At 42.8% G+C, this 22,494-nt stretch overlaps 2 protein-coding genes across 3 annotated transcripts in view; both read left to right on the plus strand.

Annotated features, from left to right (window-relative positions):
- The window catches only part of insrb (insulin receptor b), a 79,051-nt gene extending 62,298 nt beyond the window's left edge, over positions 1–16,753 (plus strand). Inside the window, exons 12-23 of the mRNA XM_053430185.1 lie at positions 977–1,115; positions 1,613–1,766; positions 2,501–2,649; positions 4,008–4,164; positions 4,968–5,064; positions 5,272–5,339; positions 5,512–5,741; positions 6,821–6,931; positions 7,030–7,192; positions 7,341–7,470; positions 7,565–7,699; positions 8,201–16,753. Coding sequence (XP_053286160.1) covers positions 977–1,115; positions 1,613–1,766; positions 2,501–2,649; positions 4,008–4,164; positions 4,968–5,064; positions 5,272–5,339; positions 5,512–5,741; positions 6,821–6,931; positions 7,030–7,192; positions 7,341–7,470; positions 7,565–7,699; positions 8,201–8,555 — 1,888 coding nt within the window. The 3' untranslated portion in view covers positions 8,556–16,753. The remainder of the gene's footprint in view (positions 1–976; positions 1,116–1,612; positions 1,767–2,500; positions 2,650–4,007; positions 4,165–4,967; positions 5,065–5,271; positions 5,340–5,511; positions 5,742–6,820; positions 6,932–7,029; positions 7,193–7,340; positions 7,471–7,564; positions 7,700–8,200) is intronic.
- Positions 16,754–19,633: 2,880 nt separating this feature from the next.
- arhgef18b (rho/rac guanine nucleotide exchange factor (GEF) 18b) overlaps positions 19,634–22,494 on the plus strand; it is a 40,665-nt gene continuing 37,804 nt past the window's right edge. For both annotated transcript variants that reach the window (XM_053430182.1, XM_053430183.1), the window contains exon 1: positions 19,634–19,763. In XM_053430182.1, the coding sequence (XP_053286157.1) occupies positions 19,688–19,763 (76 nt within the window). In that variant the 5' untranslated portion in view covers positions 19,634–19,687. The remainder of the gene's footprint in view (positions 19,764–22,494) is intronic.

The raw sequence follows: 22,494 nt of genomic DNA on the forward strand, positions 1-22,494 counted from the left end.
TAATGTTATTCGTAGTAAGACCTCTGAAGTCACAGAGACACGACTGTGCATGCATATTTGTGTGTGTGTGCGCAGATTATGTAAACACTTGTTTTTGTACTGGGCACCACAGTGGGGGGCTTAGGGTGGGTGGTGCTGATTGTCTGGGCCCCGGTGCCCCTACCCTGACACACACACACACACACACACAGTCTCTCCCGTCGATTCCCTAGGGGAGTGATTACTGTGCCCATTATTATTCATGCCAGTCAGGGATGCAGTCATGCAGACTGCCATTTGGACACACACAAACCCCCAAACTCACACACACACACCTCCGCTGCATTTTGATCCCATACCACTGAATCAGCCATGGTAAAGTACATGATAAATACAATAAGAAACTCTGTGTGCTTTGTTTTTCCAACATAAAAAGAGATGCAGGTCAGGACATTTAGTATTTTTCACCAGCCTGAGACATTAACTCAGTCGTACACTTCCCTGTCGAGTGAGGGAGACTCCTCCATTACAGCAGCTCTGGGGTAAAGTGCAGTGCTCAAGGAGACAATGGTGATTCTTTAAAGATTCTACTTGATGTTACACTGCTGGAGTTCTGGGTCTTAACTTAGCTGCCTTCATGGCCTTTGTGGTCGACCAACACTGAGTGGACTTTGGGGACAGTTGACTTTGCTCATCGGCACCACTGAGTGGTGTGGGTCGGTAGTTCTTCCAGCCAGTAGTAGATGGTATTTGTGGATAAATGTCATGTTATCAAATTTGCCCCACGCAAGGTTATTGTGAGCAGAGGTCCCCTCTGGTCTCCTCCACACTACTGCTTCATTTGCCTTCTGCTGGGTTTAATTTACACAAAATGCTTCTGACTCAAAATGTTGACTTGCCTGAGACTCATGTAGAGACCTCAGAAAAAGTTTTTGCTGACACTTTCTGTTTTGCCTGAACTTTGTTCACTGATTTTCGTGTTGCTCTGTTGCTTCAGACCGTCTCGCCGTCGACGCTCAGTGGGAGTTGCAAACGCCACCCTCCTCCCTAACTTCCTCACCACAGCCCCCAGTTTTCCATTTGGCTCCACGACAGCCAGCCCTGGGGACGACGACAAGGGCGATGAGGAATCCAAGGTCTCAAAGACGTTATAATTTTTATATCATATTTGTATTTTTCTGCATAACCTTTATGTTTAGAGGTATTTATTGTAGATTTTTCTTTCCTTATTTTGGGTTGATAGAAGCTCATAAAAAAGATCAATCTTCTTTACAAGTCATTTGAAAAAACATACTTGAAATCTGTAAATTCCTTTAAACCTTTGCTTTATCTAAGGTCTTAATGTAGTACATTTTTCAATCTTTTATTTATATTTTGTATTTTTTTGTATTTCACAAAAACTTACAGAATATGTATCCAATTATATCACTTTCCGGAAAAATGCAGAGAAGAGCGCATTAATATGTTTGCCTCAGAATGACCCAGGTAGATGCTGTCTTCTATGAAACACAGTTTATACTCGGTTTAAACAAAAAAGAAATGTCTTTAGAATCACTGCAGTGAAGGAATTTGTCTGTGCCCATAAATCCATGATGCCACTAGAGTGATAAGATTTCTCATATTTTCTGCTCAGGTGGAACTGAAGGTGATGTCGAAGGAGTCAACAGTCATTTCCAACCTGCACCACTTCACCAGCTACAAGATAGAGATCATGGCCTGTAACCACGCGACGGACATCAAACGCTGCAGCATGGCTACTTATGTCAGTGCCCGAACAATGCCTGAGGGTAAGAGCACATGCAAACCTCACCCAAACACACACACACACACACACACACACACACACACACACACACACACACACACACACACACACACACACACACACACACACAGTTTTGGGTAACCAACAGTAGATGCTCGCTACAGTAAAGTACGAAAAACAAGTCCTGATGTGAATCCTACCTTTATGAAGGTTATAGAGTTCGGTTTTTGTTGAAACCATTACAGATCATATGTAGGGGTCATTTTGAAAGTTTTTTTTGTTGTGTACTACATTAGAAATGTCGGCCACCCTATTTACATAAGTCCTGGTAGGCTATTTCACAGAAAAATACCAATGAGAACTCAGATTAACACTAGAATGGCACTCAGCGTTGTTTATACCTCTTCCAAGGCTCAACACTGTCCATATAAAACCACATTTGAATTCACTAGATACTGATCTGAATCCGCACCAAAAATGAATGGGTTCTTCCGTGATTCATACCTTTCACCAATTTCGTCATAATCCATCCAGTGGTTTTTTGCATGATCGTGCTAACAAACAAACGAATAAAAACTTAACCTCCTTGGTGTAGTTAAAAGAAAATGCACGCAGTTCACACAAGTTCCAAAAAAGCAGTGAATATTTCCTTCTAGAGGCAGAAGTTGCAATTGGCCAAACTAAGAACTCTGTGGTAACACTTTGCGTTATACTGTACATATGTTAAATGTTTCTCTTCATGTCTGGTTCCTGCAGAGAAAGCGGATGACATCCCAGGCCCCGTCACTCATGAGATAGTGACGGCTGAGCCTCCCTATGTTTTGATAAAATGGAACAAACCCCCATCCCCCAACGGCCTCATCATCCTGTATGAGGTGTTCTACAGGAAAGTTGGAGACTCAGAGGTCAGTATGAAACCATTACCCAAGTATTAGAGTGTTGGGTTACAAGAAAAAAAAAGTGAGTGAAAGGAAAGATCGTGGATCTTTTTTATGCAAGGCAGGGATGAGGGAGGGATTGAGGCAAGTGGACTCTGTAGGAAGGAGACATATGGGGTTCAAAGACGTGCATGAAATCATAGATGGAGGTTAGAAGAGCTGCAGAGAGAGGGAGTGATCTGGGTGAACTCTGGGGACTCGATGCAGGTAGGAAAGGAGGGGTTTTCTGTATCTTCTCAAATTCGGTCTGTTCCTTACATAGAGTTAGGAACAAAGAAATTATTTGTTGACAAACTCCCAGTCCCACCGCAGTGCGTGTTAACATTTTCTGCTGTGTGTATTTGAATACTATTATGGCTGTGCAAATAAGTGCTCGTCTGTGACACGCTGGGTGAGTGAGTGAGTGAGTGAGTGAGTGAGTGAGTGAGTGAGTGAGTGAGTGAGTGAGTGAGTGAGTGAGTGAGTGAGTGAGTGAGTGAGTGAGTGAGTGAGTGAGTGAGTGAGTGAGTGAGTGTGTGAGTGTGTGAGTGAGTGTGTGTGTGTTGTTTACCTGCTGTAAATGTGTGAATTCATCTCTCATTGCTATTCATTGCTGCACCGCCTGACCCTAGGAGCCAGTAGCAGGTCTGTTGCCATAGTGACAGAGGCAGGAAGGAAGACTAGAATGCAGTGGCAGGGATGGACTGATCTCAGACATCTCCAGTGCACTGAGCTGCACTGAAAACACACCACTCACTAACACACCCTGCAGTGGAAACAAACTGATCTGGATGTTCATGTCAGAGGGTCACATTCATTATTTAGTTTATTGCTCAGTGGTGGAACAGAGCAACACTAAACACACACAAATAATCATAGAACATTGTGCATGTTCTCTAACCTCAGACTTGCTACTCTTCTAATTGGCTGAATAAACAAATCAGTTTTGCAGGTTTTCTTTCATATTCTACAATGTGAGGCAGTCAATATAAAATTCAGTGAGGTGATATAATAGATTATAAATAAGATATTGTTCAAGAAATGTATATTCTGCATTCCTAGGGCGTTCGCTGACTTAGGACATTAAATCTCACTTTACCATTAATTGACCAAAAGTTGCATAGAATGGAAATTGGTAAAGAAAGATCTAGTAAATTATCTAAAAACCAGCTCCAGTGACATCGATTGAATTACTTTATTTCAACATGAACAGATTTTGAATCTCCTTCAAACTTTGTTCAGTTTAAATGCTGTGTCTGTGAATACTTTGGCTGTTTTGTCTTGCACCTCTTTGTCTCAAATTTTATGAATCATCTTACTGAAGTTATTTTTTCTTCTTCTTCCAGGTTCACACAGCTTGTGTGTCACGGCCGTCCTACATCAAGTCAGGTGGCACGAAGCTCTCGCTTGTGCAGCCTGGTAACTACAGCGTGAGGGTCCGCGCCACCTCCCTGGCAGGAAATGGTTCTTTTACAGAAACCACTTACTTCTTCATGCCCAATCGTAAGTCTGACTAAACTCAAAAGTCACACATTACTCGCATGCATCTGCAAGTTCATAAACTTTCAATTGACTCACTGCTGGTTAGAACAGGTGAGGTCCTTCAAGACATTTCTTTAAAACTTTAAATGTATGTTTTGGATAGAAAAAATAAGGTAAATAAAAGCTATTTAATAACCACATATTTTTTATGCTCAGACTACAAAATGTTTGTGTCCGTTATGATGGTCACCGTGTGAGGTTAGGCAATTATAGAGACATACATGCCACATAGTGATAGACTACATGTTACTTCCTGACCAATCACTGTTTGCCATCTTTTATGTGTGTGACGTTCCGTGTGCGACTGCCTATCAGGGACAAGAATGTAAACAAACATGGTGTCTGAGGCTGGGCGTATGATACTGGCTCTTTCATGAACGTAGAAGCCTGAAAAGCTTTCCTCTGTTTCACAATTCCACATTTGATTGAACTTGCACCGTACAACCAAAACATCATTCCTCTTTCACTTTGCCATGTTTACATTTGCATGTGGGGTCATCTCATTGCTATTAGCTGTTTTATTCATCAACGTCACAGAGGTGACAAAACCCATTTATGTAAGGACATTGTGAGGCATCCCAGATCTGTAGTTGGTTGTTGACCATTGTGAAACTTCACGTGATAAAACAATCAATGATTGAATCTGATCTCCCAGTCACTCCTCTGCCTTCAGGTTAGAGCTGACGTCTTGTAGTCTGACCCGGCATGATTATTCTTTATTCATGCACAGTGACCTGACCTCTGACTTCTGTGTTTTATTGCAGCGGATCCAGGTTTAATTTGGATTGTGATCGGTCCAGTCATCTGCTTTATCCTGCTGCTATTTGTGGGTGCTGGAGCCTTGTGGTTAATTAAGAAGAGGTGAGATGGAGCTTATTTTGTTTAACAACCAATGGTGGGATTTGAATTTTGAGTGTTTAAATACTTTGACCCAGTAGCTATCAGGGCATATCAAATGTTACAGGACAAGTCTGTATGAAGCAAGAAGGTCAGAATATGCAGGAGAAAGTTCACGTGTTCTAACAGTTTTCAGCGTCTCACACGTGTTCTGTGGTTGTTGTGTTACAGACAAACAGAAGGGCCGACAGGACCTCTTATCGCCTCCTCAAACCCTGAGTACATCAGCGCTAATGATGGTAAGAAGGGCATCATTACAGATTAAGACGTACAACACTTAGAGATTTCTCTGAATATCTTCAGATAATAACCATCATTATAACTGTATTTATAAATATAGATATTGCCCAAGGATCATCTGAGAAAGCTCCACTTAATCAAAATGGTAATTTGTGTCTGTTTTGTGTGTAGTGTATGTTCCTGATGAGTGGGAGGTGCTCCGCGAGAAGATCACGGTGCTCAGAGAGCTCGGTCAGGGCTCCTTCGGCATGGTCTACGAGGGTATCGCCAAGGACATCATTAAAGGAGACCCGGATACTCGCGTGGCCGTCAAGACGGTCAACGAATCAGCCAGCCTGCGGGAGAGGATCGAGTTCCTCAACGAAGCCTCCGTCATGAAGGCCTTCAGTTGTCACCATGTGGTACGACATACTTTCCTCTGACAGTCCAATCACAGAAGCAGTTATAAATAATACTATACTTATAAAATGCTCCTGAGGACGGAGATCGCTTTAGCTTCCAGACAAAAGCGTATATCGTATATATTTCATACAATTTTTCTCTTGGATGAGAGAATTAACATTATGGCTTTAAAGGCCGAATTATACTCGTGTTGCACGGACGCACGCATGCACGCAAGACACGCAAGACACGCAACACGCCCCTTTCGTGCCCTCTGCGGGCTTGCGTGCGTCCGCCAATTTTTCTAACTACACGACAAAACGACGCGAGCCTCACGCAGCCCGCAAGGCTTGTGATTGGTCTGCTTACTACATCCCGTCCGGAGTCTAGTTTCCGGTTTCATGCCCCACAATACGCGGAAATCATGGAAGATTTAGAAGAACGAATATGGAACAAATAGAAGAGCACTTGGCAGAAGAGATCCGAAAGTATGACCACTTGTATAACCCGTCACTGACTGGCCGATTTGTCCGCCAGAAATAGGCTATTAGGAGCCGGAGTGGCGATGTAAATAAAGATTCGACGAAGAAGAAGACGTCTCTTCTTTGTGTGTTTTGTTTTCGAAACAAAACGTTACTCCGCCTAGTGTTTTGGCGGTGAATTGCGTTGCAACATGCGCAACACGTGAGTGAAGCATAAACCAAAACGAGTCCGTCGATGCAGCTGCGTGGCCTTCCGCGGTTGCAGTCGCAGGAGTATAATTAGGCCTTAAGTTGTTAATGTTTGGTCCTATCTGCTCATTTTTAACAGCAGGACTGTTTCTTTTGAAGGTGAAGAAATTTAGGATGGCATACACTGAAGTGAAATATTGATACTGATTTTAAATATACCCCAGGGATCATGCGTTTGAATTAAGCTTTCAATTTAAATGTGAAGGTGTTAACATCATCATCTGCTGATGACCAGTGTGGGAGTTGTTGTTCTGTAGTATTGTACAGGGTTTAAGTGGCCAACACTTGGAAGATTCTAGCATAAATGTGTTGTTTTTTCCTGTTCATAATTTGCATGTGCATAACCACATGTGTTTGTCTCTGTGTAGGTGCGTCTGTTGGGTGTGGTGTCCAAAGCTCAGCCCACCCTGGTCGTGATGGAGCTGATGACCCACGGGGACCTGAAGAGCTACCTGCGGGGTCTCAGGCCCGAGTCAGAGGTAAGTAGTAGAAAGTGTTACAGCTCAAGGCAGTTCAGTTCTGATGTGTCCACCCACCACTGACAGACTGAATGAATGTATTCTTGTTTGTTTTGTAGAACAATCCTACGGGGCGGTCACCTCCCACGCTGAAGGAGATGATCCAGATGGCTGCAGAGATTGCAGATGGCATGGCCTACCTCAACGCCAAGAAGTACGTCCACAGAGACCTGGCAGCAAGGAACTGCATGGTAGCGGAGGACTTCACTGTCAAGATCGGAGGTACGGTTGCTCGTGTTTGTTTTCTCGTTGTTTGTTCTGTATATTGTGAAGTTGAATCAAAGTTGTCACAGAGTGAAACTATCAATGGGGAGAGGATTGAGTGTGCGCTCACAGTTGAGTTGTATTGAGCTGTCATTCTCTCTCATAGACTTTGGAATGACGCGAGACATCTATGAGACTGACTACTACCGTAAAGGAGGGAAGGGTCTACTTCCTGTCAGGTGGATGGCTCCTGAATCGCTGAAGGACGGAGTCTTCACTGCCCACTCTGACTGCTGGTGAGTGATGACTTTAGCAGCAGTTGTGTGATCTTTTTAATCCTGATACTTGGTGCATTTGATCACATTGGTCTGTGTGTTTGTGTGTCTGCAGGTCATTTGGCGTCGTGCTGTGGGAGATCACTACGTTAGCAGAGCAGCCTTACCAGGGTTTGTCCAACGAACAGGTTCTAAAGTTCGTCATGGACGGAGGATACTTAGACAGGCCTGAGAACTGCCCCGAGAGAATGTAAGTAAATATAGACAGTACCCTTCAACATAAGGTTGACACTGTATCTTGGCCAGAAAGTAACTTTAGAATAACGTTATGATTTTACTTCACATGTAAAGCTGTTTTAGCATTTAAACATTGACACAGGAAGAATTTTGATCATTACAAACGTTTTAGTGTTGTTTTCAGGTCAATTGAGACTTTGAAAGAATCGCATTTGATGAAATACATCTTAAAATAATATTTCCAAAATATATATTCATGTTATATTAAAATAGTCCACCTACGTGTCTTTATCCGAGGTTGAATGTGAGATGGTTTTACTGTCACTACCTTCTTTATACCTTTTTATGGAAATGTTTAATCCGGGAATATTTTGCTCTTTTATTTCCAAACGTTTAATTCACCTGTTTCATTATTGTCCACCACCTTCCACGTGGTTTTTTTCTCCTGATTTCGGTTTAAATATTTGTTTCCTTTTAAAAACCCTCTCTCTTAATGTCCGATCCTCCCTCCCAGGCACAGCCTCATGCAGATGAGCTGGCAGTACAACCCCAAAATGCGGCCGATGTTCCAGGAGATCATCGAGATGCTGCGGGAGGACCTGCATCCCTCTTTCCAAGAGCTCTCCTTCTTCTACAGTGAAGAGAACAAAGTCCCCGAGACAGAGGATTTTGATCTGGACCTGGACAACATGGAGAGCATCCCCCTGGACCCATCGTCGTACTCTCAGAGAGAAGAGAGCTTAGGCAGGGACAGCGGGCCCTCGGTGGCCCTTAGGGGGAACTATGAGGAGCATGTCCCCTACACACACATGAACGGTGGCAAGAAAAACGGACGAATCTTATCGTTGCCCAGATCCAGCCCTTCCTAACATTTCCTGTCCCCTTAACAAACTTGTTGAATCTTCCCTGCTCCTTTTCTTCTTTCTGTTCCAGTCCATTTTTTTTCTGTATCCTTCACGTTCTTCTCATCCTTTTCTAATGCTTCTTATTCTTGGAGAAGCCCCTTCAAAAAACGACACAGATCTCAGGACTTTTTATTTTCTTCCTCATGGCTGCCAAACACAGGCAACCAAGGGATGCAAACAGAGTGCAACACTTCCTCCACAACGCATCGGGCTGTCGATTACCAGATTACTTATCTATTGTTTTTCACTATTGCCATGTTTCCAGGACTCATCGTGATGGAAACATATTGAAAAAAAACTGTGAACTCTACAAACCTTAGACAACCAAGATGGCTGCTTACGCTCAACCTCCTCAAGACTTGTCCCTACTTTAGCCTCTTCCACCAAATCTGCATTTCCACTTTTCTGTGCTTTGTCATTTTTCTCCCATTGAAACCTTTTTACTCAGATAGTGGCCTTTTTATATGTGGCCTATAAACAAAGAGGAGTGTCTATCAGCGCTTACACTAATTTTCCTTTTGAACAATGAATCCGTTTGGAACAGTGGGATGACTTGCAAAGACTTGATCCTAGAACAAAACATCGATTCCTAGAATGTTTTCTTTTAGTTTTATCTTTTTCATTTTTGGTTCTGCAGAATTCCAAACTACACACAGATTCATCGGGTGTTTGGTGAATAGTTTTAATTTATTTACTCTTATCATTATTTTCTCTTCTCTCTCTTTCTTTCTGCGTCCTCACTATATGGCTGAAGGATATTTAAACAGTTAAAGAATTGGACAAAAGAGTTCATCAGACTGACCAATAGCTGCTGCTTTGATATATTTTACTGGGTATATAAATCTATAAATATATATAATATATATATAGTATATATGGAATATTGGCATTTCTGCACCAATATTTTATATATAATATATGACAAACTGATGTTTTTGTAAATAGTTCATATTTGTAAGATTATTTTTTTGCTAGTATTTTGTTTTGCCAGGTTTTTTCTTTTCTTTTTTTCTTTCTTATTTTCGTAGCCCCAGAAATCACACAAACGTACCATTAGTGCTCTCTGCGTCTTAGGCCTCCAGACCCCCAACCTCCACCTCGACCTCCACCCCTCTAACACTCTCTCCATTGAGACGGGAAAGAGGAGCGTCACAAAATATTGTAAACTCACCGCATCTTTTATTTTTTATAAACCTCGCTCCCACCGAGAGCTGTTGACATTGGAAGCAGATTCACTACAACAGGCGGAAAAAAATAACACCAAACAAAGAAAAACAACCAATAAACCAAAAAAGCTTTAAGTGAAAGGGGGAATGAGGTCTTTGTAGGTTGACCTGCACCTGATGTGTGTTTGGGTCTGTTCTTGCTCTGGTCAGATCACGCTGAAATTAGTTTGGTTATCACAGGTTGATTCTGTCGTTCATGTCATCGTGCTTGTTGTCAGTCTTAGTTGTCGGTGAGGTCATAGATTGGTGTCGAGAGCTTGTCCCGGCCTAGTGATAGTACTCGACTGTGTCAACGTGCCGCTGGAGGCTTCTCAGTGGGGTCTTTGCTGCTTGTGGTCAGAGCAGGATGGGAGTGGACACCTGCTCTCAGCAAAATGCAGGAAAAGTGGATAATCATTTTTGTATTTTGTTTTCCGGCCCTAAACATCCTCATACGTTTCCTTCCACTCGACATCCTTGGTGTTGGATGGAAGTTTTTATTAAATTCAGCCCTCTTATTGTCCCTCTGTTAGATTTGCTCTGCACCGCATACCTCCTGCTTCCTGAGGCCTCCCATTGGCTGTTAAAATCGCTGCTCAAAACCAGGCTGGTGGAAATTTCCACGTTTTCCACGTGTAGGGCTGAGAGAGAAACGTGGAAAGTTCTGAGTGTATTCAGAGTCCACAGCAGGTTGTGGAGAGAGGAGGGCAGCGTCTCTGTCTCTGTCTTTCAGTGCGTCTGAGAGAGAGAGAGAGACGGAGTGTGAGTGATTGTTAATCCTATTATTCTCTCTGCTATCACATGCAGCTCGGCAGTCAGGACACAGTGTGCAGCAGCTATTTCACTCAGGTCTGACATTCCAGGATTCTGTTGGAACTGCTTGTTCCCTCGCGCCCCCCCGCCCATGTTATGCCTGCCTGCTGGCAACACTGATATCATCACCGCACCCCATCAGTGCACACATGAAAGACTGCTTTCTTTTATATTTCTTCTTAATAATCAATTGCTAGAGATGCAGGGGAAAACAGATTTAGTTAAAAAGAGAAATGTGTCCCTCCTGCTGGGAATCAAAACATTCCCTTCAAATGTTCCCTCACACAGAGCTACAGTAAAGTCAGTGGTGCTTGGTGCTGACCCCTCGTTTTGTCTCTTTAGGATCGTAACTTTTGTCCGGAGCCTGAAGGCCTCTTTAATCTGGTAACGCTCCTTTCTCACTCTCTAACACTTCAGCAGATGACAACAGTCAGCAGACGAGTAGATATGATTTCTTATTCGTGAGGACACAGACCAGTGTGGTTGCCAATCTAGCCGGACAGCGTTCAGCACTAATAGTATAGCCAAAGTGTTGGCAGCTTGCTGTCAACAGTGAGAACCCACAGACTCGGACTCAGAAGGCGGAGAAGCTTCCTCCACATTTTACCAGTGCCTTCTCAAACCCACAGCCACGTCCAGGCTAGTTCTGTGATCTCCTGTCAATCTTTCTCATGACGACATAAGGCATAGAAATCAGAGCAGTCATTTGTATCGGGCGGCTCCATGGAAGAGGAATCAGAGTCTTTGGGGGCAGTTTTTCCTGTTATGTGGTTGAACGCTGAAGTTCATCGGTGCATCAGCGGTGACAATGTGGTTTGGCCTGAGTCTCGGAGCGCTCGGAGGTGCCTGAGGTTGTGATTATTAATTAATAATTGATGAATTATTCTGAGAAGTTACAATCTTTGGCTTTTTTACTTTGTAAATAATCTGTGACAGTTTTGAAAATAAAAGCAAAATTTAAAAAATAGGTAACAAAAAAATCTGATGCCCGTCGGTTGCGTGTACGTGACAGAAAAATGGTGGAGGTCAGCTCTGTCACACTTCCACACTACGTACTAATACCTGCTCTGATCTGAAGAGTGAATTCTCTGGTTTGACATGTTCCATTATATACACATTACTCGAAACCCATGTGGAATTGGTATGTAGTGTGGAAGTGGAATGTGGCTCTCGACCCCATCTCGACCTAGGTTGCTTATCTTGTGGTGGTGTTCACACACATATGCAATTTTTAATTAAGATGGTGCCCATATCTTTGAAATACCAGATATTTATTTTATTATGATCATTGTCGATGTATAAGAAGAAACACAGTTAGCTTTTTAGTCGAGCGTTTTTAACGTGTTTGCGCGTTGAGCGATGTAAAGCCCTAGTTTGTTATTGTACAGGAGGAGCAGCTGGTGGTGAGCAGCAGGAGTACTGGTTAGTTAGTTAGTTAGTTAGTTATCTAGTTAGTTAGTTAGTCAGTAAGTAATTGTTGTTGTCTTTGTGTTTGGCCAGAGTCTACCTCAGTGCATATGGATGAATCAGTCTAAAAGGAGCAAATCATCCCCGTCAGTCGCTCAATATCCCGTCATTTCAAATAATATCATGTTTTATCGTACTTACAGACACTGCTGATGAACTAGTTTCCACTGTGGTGTTTATATTTCCTCCGACTCTTTAGTTTTCCCAGTTTCATCGTCCTCTTGTGTCCGGGGGAACATTCTCCGTGACTGTGGTTATTATTGGAAACAATGCCAGTCACATTTTGTCCCTATTTTGTTTTAAATATTAAGATTTATTGTCTTATTTTATATTATTGGAACAACCCTCTAAATATTTTTTTCTCATTTTTATGCTCAGCATGTAACATGGGTTAGATCCGACATTAAATTGGCTCTATGGGCAGTGTTGATTATTACTACAGTTCATAAAGAGGCTTCCCCCGGGCGCTGGAAGAAGCTACGTATCTCACATAAATCCTCTCTTCTCTTGTAGTAGCGGCTCTACTTGTTTCTGGGAATACGACATTAGCATGAGCAAAGAGAAAAGAAGAAAGTCTTGTGATTCTCAGAGCACGCTGTATCTGTGATCACCTCCATGCAGCCGACACTTAACAGGCTCAGCTCATGCTTTTTTCTTTTTCTTTTTTAAATCTCATCTTGTCTAAACCTGTTGTTCGGCGGAAAGCCCTACTCTTCCTACTCCTCTTCTTCTTCAGTCTGTCAATCTGTCTCTTTGTGGTCACAACAGTTATGGTTCCGATCCCACGTCTCCTCCGGTCATCCTCAATTCATTCATTTGTTGATCTGCTTTTGTTCTTGTATGTATATTTTTTCTACTGTGAATATCAAGAGATGACCTTGATTTTCTGTCAATGCCATGGATTGGGTCTGTTGTGGCTGATCGGGACACAGACACCTGGGCTGGTTCAAAGTTTTAAGGAGGAGGAACCACGTGTCCCCTCCTCTCTCTGCAAAGAAGAAAAGATGGACTGGGACAATCCTGTGTGCCATACGAACTATAAACAGACATGAAATCTAGATTGTAACTTTTCGTCTCAGGGAGGCGGCCTGATGCTTTGTGGCTGGAGGATAAAGAGGGTGAGGAGGAGGAGGAAGAGCTACCTACCTACCTTTTATCGACCCTGACTGAAGGGCAAGTTCTCAGCTTCCTTGCAAAAAGAGTAAAAATGGAGATGATGAGCCCAACGACAAGTTTTCAACAAAAAAAAACCAAACATCCTTTTTTTCATGAATAAAAATTCTCCCACTTGTTCAAAGACGATCAGGAATCCCCTGCTCTCTCTCTGACGTGACGTGGTTTGGACTGCCCTCTAGCGATTGGACGGGAGCGTTGCAGGTCAGGGGTGGCAAAGCAAACAGGGCCCCCGACCGATAGTGCCTTGCTCTGACTAATAGCCTGCCTGACCCCCCCCCTCCCACCCAGTCCACAGCCCTCCTCCCCCGCCTCGTGAGCAGAACTGCCACTGACTGGTGTGTCTCCACCAATCACTGCAGAGGATCTTTCCACCTCCAAAACATGGAATGAAAAATACACGAATTATGTTTTTAAGCGTCCTGTTTTCTTTAAAGGAAAAAAACAACATTCTAACTGTAATTTGGGATTATTATGTGACTCTTTTTTTTTTTTTTACCCAAAAGAAAAAAGAAATGTTGAACTTGTGTCTCTACTCTGCTAAGCTCTGGCTTGCTCTGTGCATGGAAAATGAATTGTCTATACCAGCGGATAGCTTATTAATTTGATGTTTACTGATTTTCTTTTCTTTTGCTTCTCATCAGTCTGTTTTCATAATGATGCGCCAAAGCACATGCAGAAACCCTTGATTAGCAGCAAGTGACTCCATTACAACTGGGGGTTAGTTTCCATTTGTGGTGCATTCACTTGCTCCAGGACATTTAAAAATGAAATGAACTGATTAATAAGCTCTTAACTGTAAATAGCAGCAGATCACCTTGGCTCCTGAAAAAAACGAAAGCACTTGATCTTAGGGAAGTTTAGGTTTGTTTTGTTGAACTCTGGTGCCCTAAAAAGCGGTTGGACAGAGCATGCTCGTAAAGCAGTGCAGGGTGAGAACAAAGCATTGTATGTATTGTTTTGTTTTAAAGAAAAGAAAAAAGTATTACATTTTAGAGATGTCGATTTCTATTTTTTTTTTTTGCCAAAGTAGGGAGGGCAAAAATACAATTTACTTTTTCTGACTGTAAACTTTTACTATTGTACATTATGAATTTAACATTGTTATCAATGTGTATATAACTTTTTTTCTAAATTTAAAAAGATAGATATTGTTTTTTGTTGTCGTTTTCGTTTTGTGTTCATGACACAACCCACTACACAGAAACGAGCAGAGTCAAGTCTGTGGTAGTTTTTACCAGGAGCAGCACAACTCCAGTCTGAGGGCTTAACCCTGTGTAACAACACACATACAATACGTGGCCTGAGATGTTTTCACAGCGACCCCTGCTCTTAATCCGATGCATGTTCTGAATGTTGGCCTCCGAAGAGGTCACACGTTTGAACCGCCCCTGCCCAGCCACAGTGACACGTCACCCGTAAAGCCTTTTTCTTGTGTCATAAACGCATCGCCTATCGCTGATGTTGTCGTATGGTAATTGTTTCTGACAAGAGATGTGTGTTTAGTTTGCAAATGTGTTTTAATTTTTTTTTATTGTGAAAAACTGGAAAAGACCACTGCATGTCCTTTTTGAAGAAGAGGAAGCATGAGTGATAAAATCCTGAATAAGCTAAAAACAAAAAAAAAGGAAAAGTGAGCTCATGGTTCAACGACAATGAATTATAAAGTCGACTGTAGAGCTGGAGCTGGTAAACGATTAGTTTGACATTGTGGGGAAATATGCGCTAATTTACTTTTGAATGCAGAGTTTGATGAAACGATCAATATCTCATCTCTAATGTGCTAGACTTTAAAGTAACAGGTTGTAGCCATGTAGCTTAGCATAAAGGCAAGAACAAAATCAGGAAACGGCTAAAATCCACCTTCCAAAAAAAAAAACATCCATCCATTATCTTGATCACTATTACTTTGAGGGCCGGATCTCATCTGATACCAGGGCGAGAGGCTCAACAAGAACAGTTGTGTGAAAACATACATTTTATCATTTTATGTCAGATCATAGTCCAACATGTGGCCCTTTAGAAATATTTCTAACTTAGACTTAACCCTGTTTTTTAATTTGTGAACTTTTATATTATGTTTATCTGTGGACAGATTGGCCGTTTCCCTGTTTCCAGTCTTTATGCCAGGGGCGGGGCCAGGGGGCCACTGGCCCCAGCCGTCATCTGATTGGCCCCTGAAGTGCCCCTTTTTTTTTAACTAGTCTCTAAATAACAATAGATAAGAAAGTGTTAAGAATCTTGTTTTCGATTCAACAATTGACCTCAACAAGGAACAATTAAAAATAAAATATTCAGAATTGTTTGGCTTTGCTCACAGCTCTAGATCTGATAGTAAACAAGGACTTCAATGTGCACCTTACTGATTCAATCTGAAATGTGCATGGATGTCGGATGAATAATTGGCCGCTCTGTATATAAATTGTGGCCCCATTATGGCCCCCCGATATAGAAAAAGGCTAGATCCGCCACTGCATCTTCTATTTAGAGGAGGAACATGAGAGTAGCATCACTCGCTGCTTCCTGACAGTAAACAACCATCTTTCCCTGAAAGTCAAACTGCTCCGTGGAGGTGGCTGAGTGTAAATCGGCTGTAAATTAATTTAGTACTGTCGGTCAGGAGTGTGCCGATGAGCTCGTCCTGTTTGTGTTATTGATGAGGCAGACGGTGGTGATATTGAGGGTGTTGCTGCAGGTGTGGTGACTGACGGTTAGAAGACAAATCTGAGGAGACGCAGCCTCTTCTTTACTCTTCGTCACCCGTCAGTCCAGTGGTCTGCTCCAGTTTACGCACCAGTACCTTCTACTTGTCTCTATCCTGTTCCCTGTGCTGTGCGTCGTTTAAATCGGTGGAGTTGTGTCTGTGTTGTCCTCAGTTGAAGTCTTTATTTCCACGGCTTTCTTTGTCTTGCTGCTCTTCCTCCTCCTCCTCTGTGTGTCCGTCAAGTCTCTTTCTCTCTTCGGTGCACATAGGTGGTCCTCCCCCAGAATGCTGTGTGTAGTCTTGCAGGATACCTCTTTTATTAGTGTCATTTTTATTGCAGATGAAAATGCTGATGTATTAATTTTTTGGGATATGTTGTGTATACATTATGTTGAGACATCGGTGCGTATGCAGACAGGTGTATATGTGTGTATGTACAGTCCAGACTCCCCCTGAACCCGCAACAACCCACAGAGATCGCTTCATCCCTCACACTGGATCCAAATGTGCCATTATCTTTATGTATCACATATATCAACATATTCAACACACACACACACACACACACAAACATACACACAGAGATACACAGAAATACATGCATATTGTACAGGATCAAAAATGTGCCATGACTAAATGAACGCTTGACAATTTATTTTTTCTATGTTTTCAAAGGAGAGTCAAGTAGTGACATGTACAGAAAATGTTGCAATGATATGAAAATAAAAATCTTGCTGTGTGTAAATTATTCAACAATTAACTGTTTATATTAAAATTATGAATAAAATTATTGGAGAAAATGTGTTGACTTGCACTTTTTTAATTATTAACTAAGGCTGGTAACCAGAAGTGACACAGCTCAGCTTTGAACAAATAAACAGATTTATTAGTGTTGGACAGATTGTTAAGATCGGACTAAAGAGCTAAAGACTGAAATAGAGTTGTACAAGAGCCCAGGGAAAAAGCTATTAAGTGGAAAGTATTTTAGGTTTTGATTTACTTTACATTTAGTATTTCCATTTTTTGTCACTCTGCTTTGTAACATTGCGCCCAACCACATTTATTTGACAGCTGGAGTTAGTTCCTGTTTATTTGTACATACTGTACATACATATTCAGCACAAGCTCTGTTTATCGCACTGTGTCAGAAACCTCTCAAGCTTGTTTCCACACTCACGATTCCCCGTCGTAGCTCAGCCACAGACTCCTGAGTGTTGGCTGCTCGCATTCACCTTGAGAGTAGTTTGTGGTTCTCCCTCATTTCCTTCTCTCGGTGGTCAGCCTGCTTCTATTACATTTATATACAACTGTTATAAGTGTACTACTGCAGGGAAATTACGAGATAAATAAATAAACCTCTATCGGTCAGTTTCATCAGAATGTATGTTGTATTTAACTTCAAGTAAACTGCAAAAACCATGGACAGCAACAATAATGTCCAGCATCACTCAGCTGTGTTTCACGAGACAGCACCACACTTTGTTAATGGACTGTAATTAAATAGCACTTTTCCACTCTGATCAGTTTATTTGAGACACATTCACAGGCTCTCTATACGCAGCAGCACAGCTGTCGGGGGGCAAAGTAGGGTAGGGTTCGGTATCTTTCCCAAGGACATTTCAGAATGCAGACTGGAGGAGCCAGGAATCGAACACTGACATTCTGGTTATAGTGGACAACCCTCTCTACCTCCCTATCCACAGCTGCCCACAATATTTCTATCATGTCAGAGAAGACGGTGCAGCTGTCCATTTTGCATATGCTGGCACTGGGAGGTGCTTTCTTACAAACGAAAGGCCTTTATGGGGTTTTGAACCCACAACCTTAGCGTCATTAGCACCACACTCAAACCATCTGAGTAACCCTCTTGCAAATCTATTTTTTTTTCTCTCTCACCGACTGTAAAGAGAAAAAAAAAGCCTCATCCTCCATGTGAGCCAATAAGGTGCGTTTCTGAAACCGCCAGACGAGAGTGAAGCTGCAAAACATGCAGACGATGCAGAGAAGAACACAACCCGGCGGCTCTGACTAACCAGAGTCACGAGATAAGGCTACACCTGTGAGTCTGTCGTCTTTGGTTTAACTTCTGCTCAGAATATAATGAAAACCCACTGAGCAGTCAAGACAACCTGAAAGAGACTCTGAGGTCAAAGGTCAATGATCCTCTTCTCTCACTGCCCACTGACGACCTTGCTTGGAAACTACAGTTGCGTTTCCAGTGTGCATTAGTGCTGAGCCTGTGAGCCGACGCTGCGCGCTGGGGCTTCAGAGCGGCACTGATGTGTGAAAGTCACTCAGCGTCGCTTCGTTCCTTCAGCTGCGCAGTCGGACAAAAAGAGGAAGCGGGGTTGAGGTCCTGTGGCTGCTGCTGCCGCTGCTGCTGCTGCTCGGCTCTCAGTGTGAGGACGAAGTCGACGTTCTCGCTCAGCGCTGTCAGACCGGAAGAGCTTCAACCAGCTCTTCTCCTCTGTGTGGTGTGATTCTGATGCTCAGATATAAAGGGAATTGAATGCAGCCACCTGTGACCTACCATCACAAGTAAGTGGAGTCAGAATTTTTTCAACCAGCCCTGCACACCGGGGCCTGTTTCTCTCTCCGCATTTGCTCAACCACCGTGTGAAATGTGAGTCGCTCTCTGCCTTTTGAGATGTTCCCACTCTTCCTCTCCGTGCCAGTGTTTTTCTTCCCCCTGTCTGTGGGAAAGTTAGGAGACTTTTCCACTTGATGTGCAGCGAGCTGAGCTTGACAGTCATCCGTGATCACACTGGTGCAAATTAAGGAGCACAATGGTCGCAGCAGCTCTCGGCCTCTGTGTGTAGTAGCTGGAGCAGTGGGAGACACGTCCTCTCCTGTGCACGGATCAACCGAGTACTTAAAAGACCTCATTTAGCTTTTTGGAGCGTTAACAGAAGACGCGGTGGTGACTCAGAATAGGAAGAACAGCAGCGTGTATCATTGCCCGACACTTGCACTGCGTGTACTTCTCTTTTTCGGTTTCCTTAAAGCCATGTCATCTTTAAAGTGCACGCTGACAAGTAAAGATTCTTTGTACAATCCAAATGCACAGAACTACTTCTGTGAAGATCATTTCTGCCTTAACTTCAAGGTGCAATGTGTCAACAAGGAAGCTCATCACAATGAGTCGTGTAAGAGGCCGACTGCCGCAGGGATAAATGACTTTTAGTCTACGAGCTCTGCATCCTGGTAGATTGTATCTACTGCCGATACAACAAAGTGAATATACAGTGAGTGGCCAGGATCATCTGAGGCCTTCTTATTTCTGAAAGTAGAGTTGGTTCAAAAACAGTTGCATGTGTTTCTAGTTGTTGTTCCTGAGGCTGAGGCTTAAAACTGCGACTGAACCACCGCATGTTGACTTGGAGAAACTTTACCAGCATGTCCAAAGAAAACCCCTTCATCTTTAATTCCTCCGTCTCATTCTACCTCTCCTTCCACTCTCACCCTTTTTTTCCCCCTTTCCTACTCTCTCTCTCTCTTTCTCTTTCTTTCTCTCCACTGGCGTCTTCAGGGAGGTAATCCCCAACCAACAGCAGCTCCCTGACCCCAGCCTTGTACTCTCTCTCTCTCTCTCTCTCTTTCTCCACTCTCCACTCTCCTCCCTCCCTCCATCCCACCCCCCACCCTCGTCACCCAGCCTGCCTCTCCCTCGGTGCCAGAGCTCCAGTGTTGAGCCGGCTCCAGTTCCAGCTGGCCTCCCCACTGCGCTGCTCCTTATGGCGGACTCCCCTCTCAACAACTCCTGGCCCTCCTTCTCCAAACTCTGGATGAAGCGATGGTCCTTTAAGAGAGGTACGAGAGAAAAAAGGCTTTTATTCGGTTGAGGTTGGTTCCAGAGGCTGAGAGGAGAGAGCTGTATAGAGAGAGAGGCAGACGTCCAGAGGTTGTGGACTGGATGTGACCTGAGGATGATGCAGCTGTGTCATATGTGTCTCTTGTCTCTGTTCATTTTATTTAACTCTGTCCTTTTTCGTGAGATTGTGTTTACCATTCTGACCTGGCGGGGGTTTGTGGTGAATGACGGCTGCAGTGTATCGAATGACAGTTCGCTGTAAAAGTTTAGTGAGTCATTTCTAGCCTGTGTGCGTTTTTTCAAGGTGTAAGAAATGACAAATGCTTCATTCTGTGTCTGTAGTGCTTCTAGTATAACATGTAGCAGCCCGAGTGGGGAGTTGTAGAGTGGAGCTTTCAACAGGCCATTGATGCAACAGCTCAGTTTTTCTGTTCATCTTCCTCTCTCATCGAGCTCTATAACTCAGACTGTGAGTTACTGGCTCTCTGTTCCCATGCTGTTAACATGGAGGAGGCTTCAGCTGTGTCTGTTGGTGTCTGTTGAGCTCGGTGCTTCACACAAGTGTGTGATCAAAGATGATCTATGAGATGACAGCGGTTCTGATCTGTGCTTCATCCTCAGATCTAACCGTCTCTGTGTTCTCTTTTCACCTACACACAACATCTGTCACACACACACACACACACGCACGCACACACACAGACGTGTGAATACAAACAATACAGGTACTATATGGTCCCAATGACCTTCAGCCAAACACTCACTCCTGTGTTGGGAGCACATCTGTGCACATGTGTCTAAATCTATGTGCATGGTAATAACCCATCGACAATCAACTGACTGTATCATATGATGCCCGGTTCCTCTTGTGATTGTCACACAGCTTGGGGAAGGTACAGAGGCTCTGTGGCAAACACATCGTTTCCTCCTTGTCACTTCACATGACCCATCAAAATACTGAACACAAAAGGTGTCACATATTGTCAGGGACAATTTTATGACTTACAATCTGCATAATGAATGCTACTTTCGTTTTGTAACCGTTCTATTTAAAAGTTATTTTTCAGTAGTATTTCAAGTTGTGTGGACCTCATTGGAATTGCTTTTTTTCTTTCAGTTTTGACAAAAATACAAGCGGTTCATTAATTTTGCAGACACAAAAAGAAAATCTTGATATACTATAGCAATTATTAAAAAAAATTAACAGAAAAACTAACTACAGCAACTTGGTTTTACATTTTCCAGTCAAATAAAACAACATTAGTCACAGAAATTCAGTATAATGGATGGTTAACAATTGTTTGTCAATGCAAAGTAAAGCCAGTTATAGCTAATCAGCCCAGAATGAATTAGTGCAACATAGTATAATACCTTTTAGAAACATGACATATTTAAAACATTTTACTATCCTGATGTTAGAGTTATGGAAATAGAAATGAAACGTTAATGAAATGAAATGTAAAATGAAATAGAGTGAAATGTAGACTAAAAAAAGAGTTACACTAAAAAGTATAATACTGAATACTTACTGATTCATTAATTGTAAGAGTCATTGATGATGAATCAGGAGACAATCGTCATTAGTTTGAGCTGCAGACCACCCTTTGTTATGTGAAGCCAAACTGTGGGAAAACAGCTGACTGTGACTATGACAGTGCCAGAACAGTTATGGACACACACACACAGACACACACACACACACACACACATACACACACGCAGCCTCACTAATGTTTCATCCTTGTGTGATGTATTAGCAGATATGAGAGTCCAACCATAAAAGGCGACAGCAGCTCGACAGCATCAAGCCGCCGGTGCAGTGTCTGTGCCGAGTGTCTAAGTTTACTCCTAACACAAGAGGGATTTGGATGCAAAGCACTCCCCCTCCAGTGGGGACACTGCCACGCAGCCAGTGATTTAGTGATATAGAAAATAGATCTACAGTGCGTCTGTCCCTGTGTTTATCTGTGGCTGCTGCGATGCACAGGGAAGTGGATGCTGTCGGTTTATAGCAGGACATGGTGCAGGACTCAGAGTGTGGCCTGTCTGCATTTTATCTCTCTGCACGACTCCAGCTGAGTTTGATGGTAAGATCACAGACGCACTGACTGAGAGGAATTAAGTGAAGTGTGAGTCTGAAATCGCTGAGTCTCAAGTTCAAATGCTTTTTTTCCCCAACTTACTTTTTGATGGTTTTAGTTTGTGGAAAGAGGAGTGAGGTTCTCCAGCAAGTTGGGTTGTCGTCATCGTTCGGTAATTTATTCTGTGCTACAGACATAAGCTTTCAACTCAACTATGTTAAGTATCTTGACAACACACTGTAGATAAAATCTCTTGAATTAACGTTGGTGCCTTCTGTCGAAGTCAGTGATGAATATCTGAGCTTTTTGTATGAGTGGCCGTGATAAATGGTGGAATAACTTCTCATGGTTTACAGCATCTTTTGCCTTGGTTTTACAGTCTGTAGAGGAAACCTGCTGCACCAAACAACATCTCTTCCCTGAAGAGGTGGTGGAGACCAAAGTGGAGGGAAAAGACGTGTGAATATTTGACTAGCATTTGTTCGGTGGACAGATAGATGACTCCACATGATATCAGTCATCAATATCAGAGGGAGAAAGATTGAAACAGTGAAAAATTTTGAAGTTTTGGTTTCATTTTTGGCCTCACAATAATTTACTCATACACCAGAACATAGAATCTATATAAATGTCTCGATCGCCCCCTAGT

Source organism: Pleuronectes platessa, chromosome 9 (assembly GCF_947347685.1).
Source record: "Pleuronectes platessa chromosome 9, fPlePla1.1, whole genome shotgun sequence".
NCBI classification, from domain to species: domain Eukaryota; kingdom Metazoa; phylum Chordata; class Actinopteri; order Pleuronectiformes; family Pleuronectidae; genus Pleuronectes; species Pleuronectes platessa.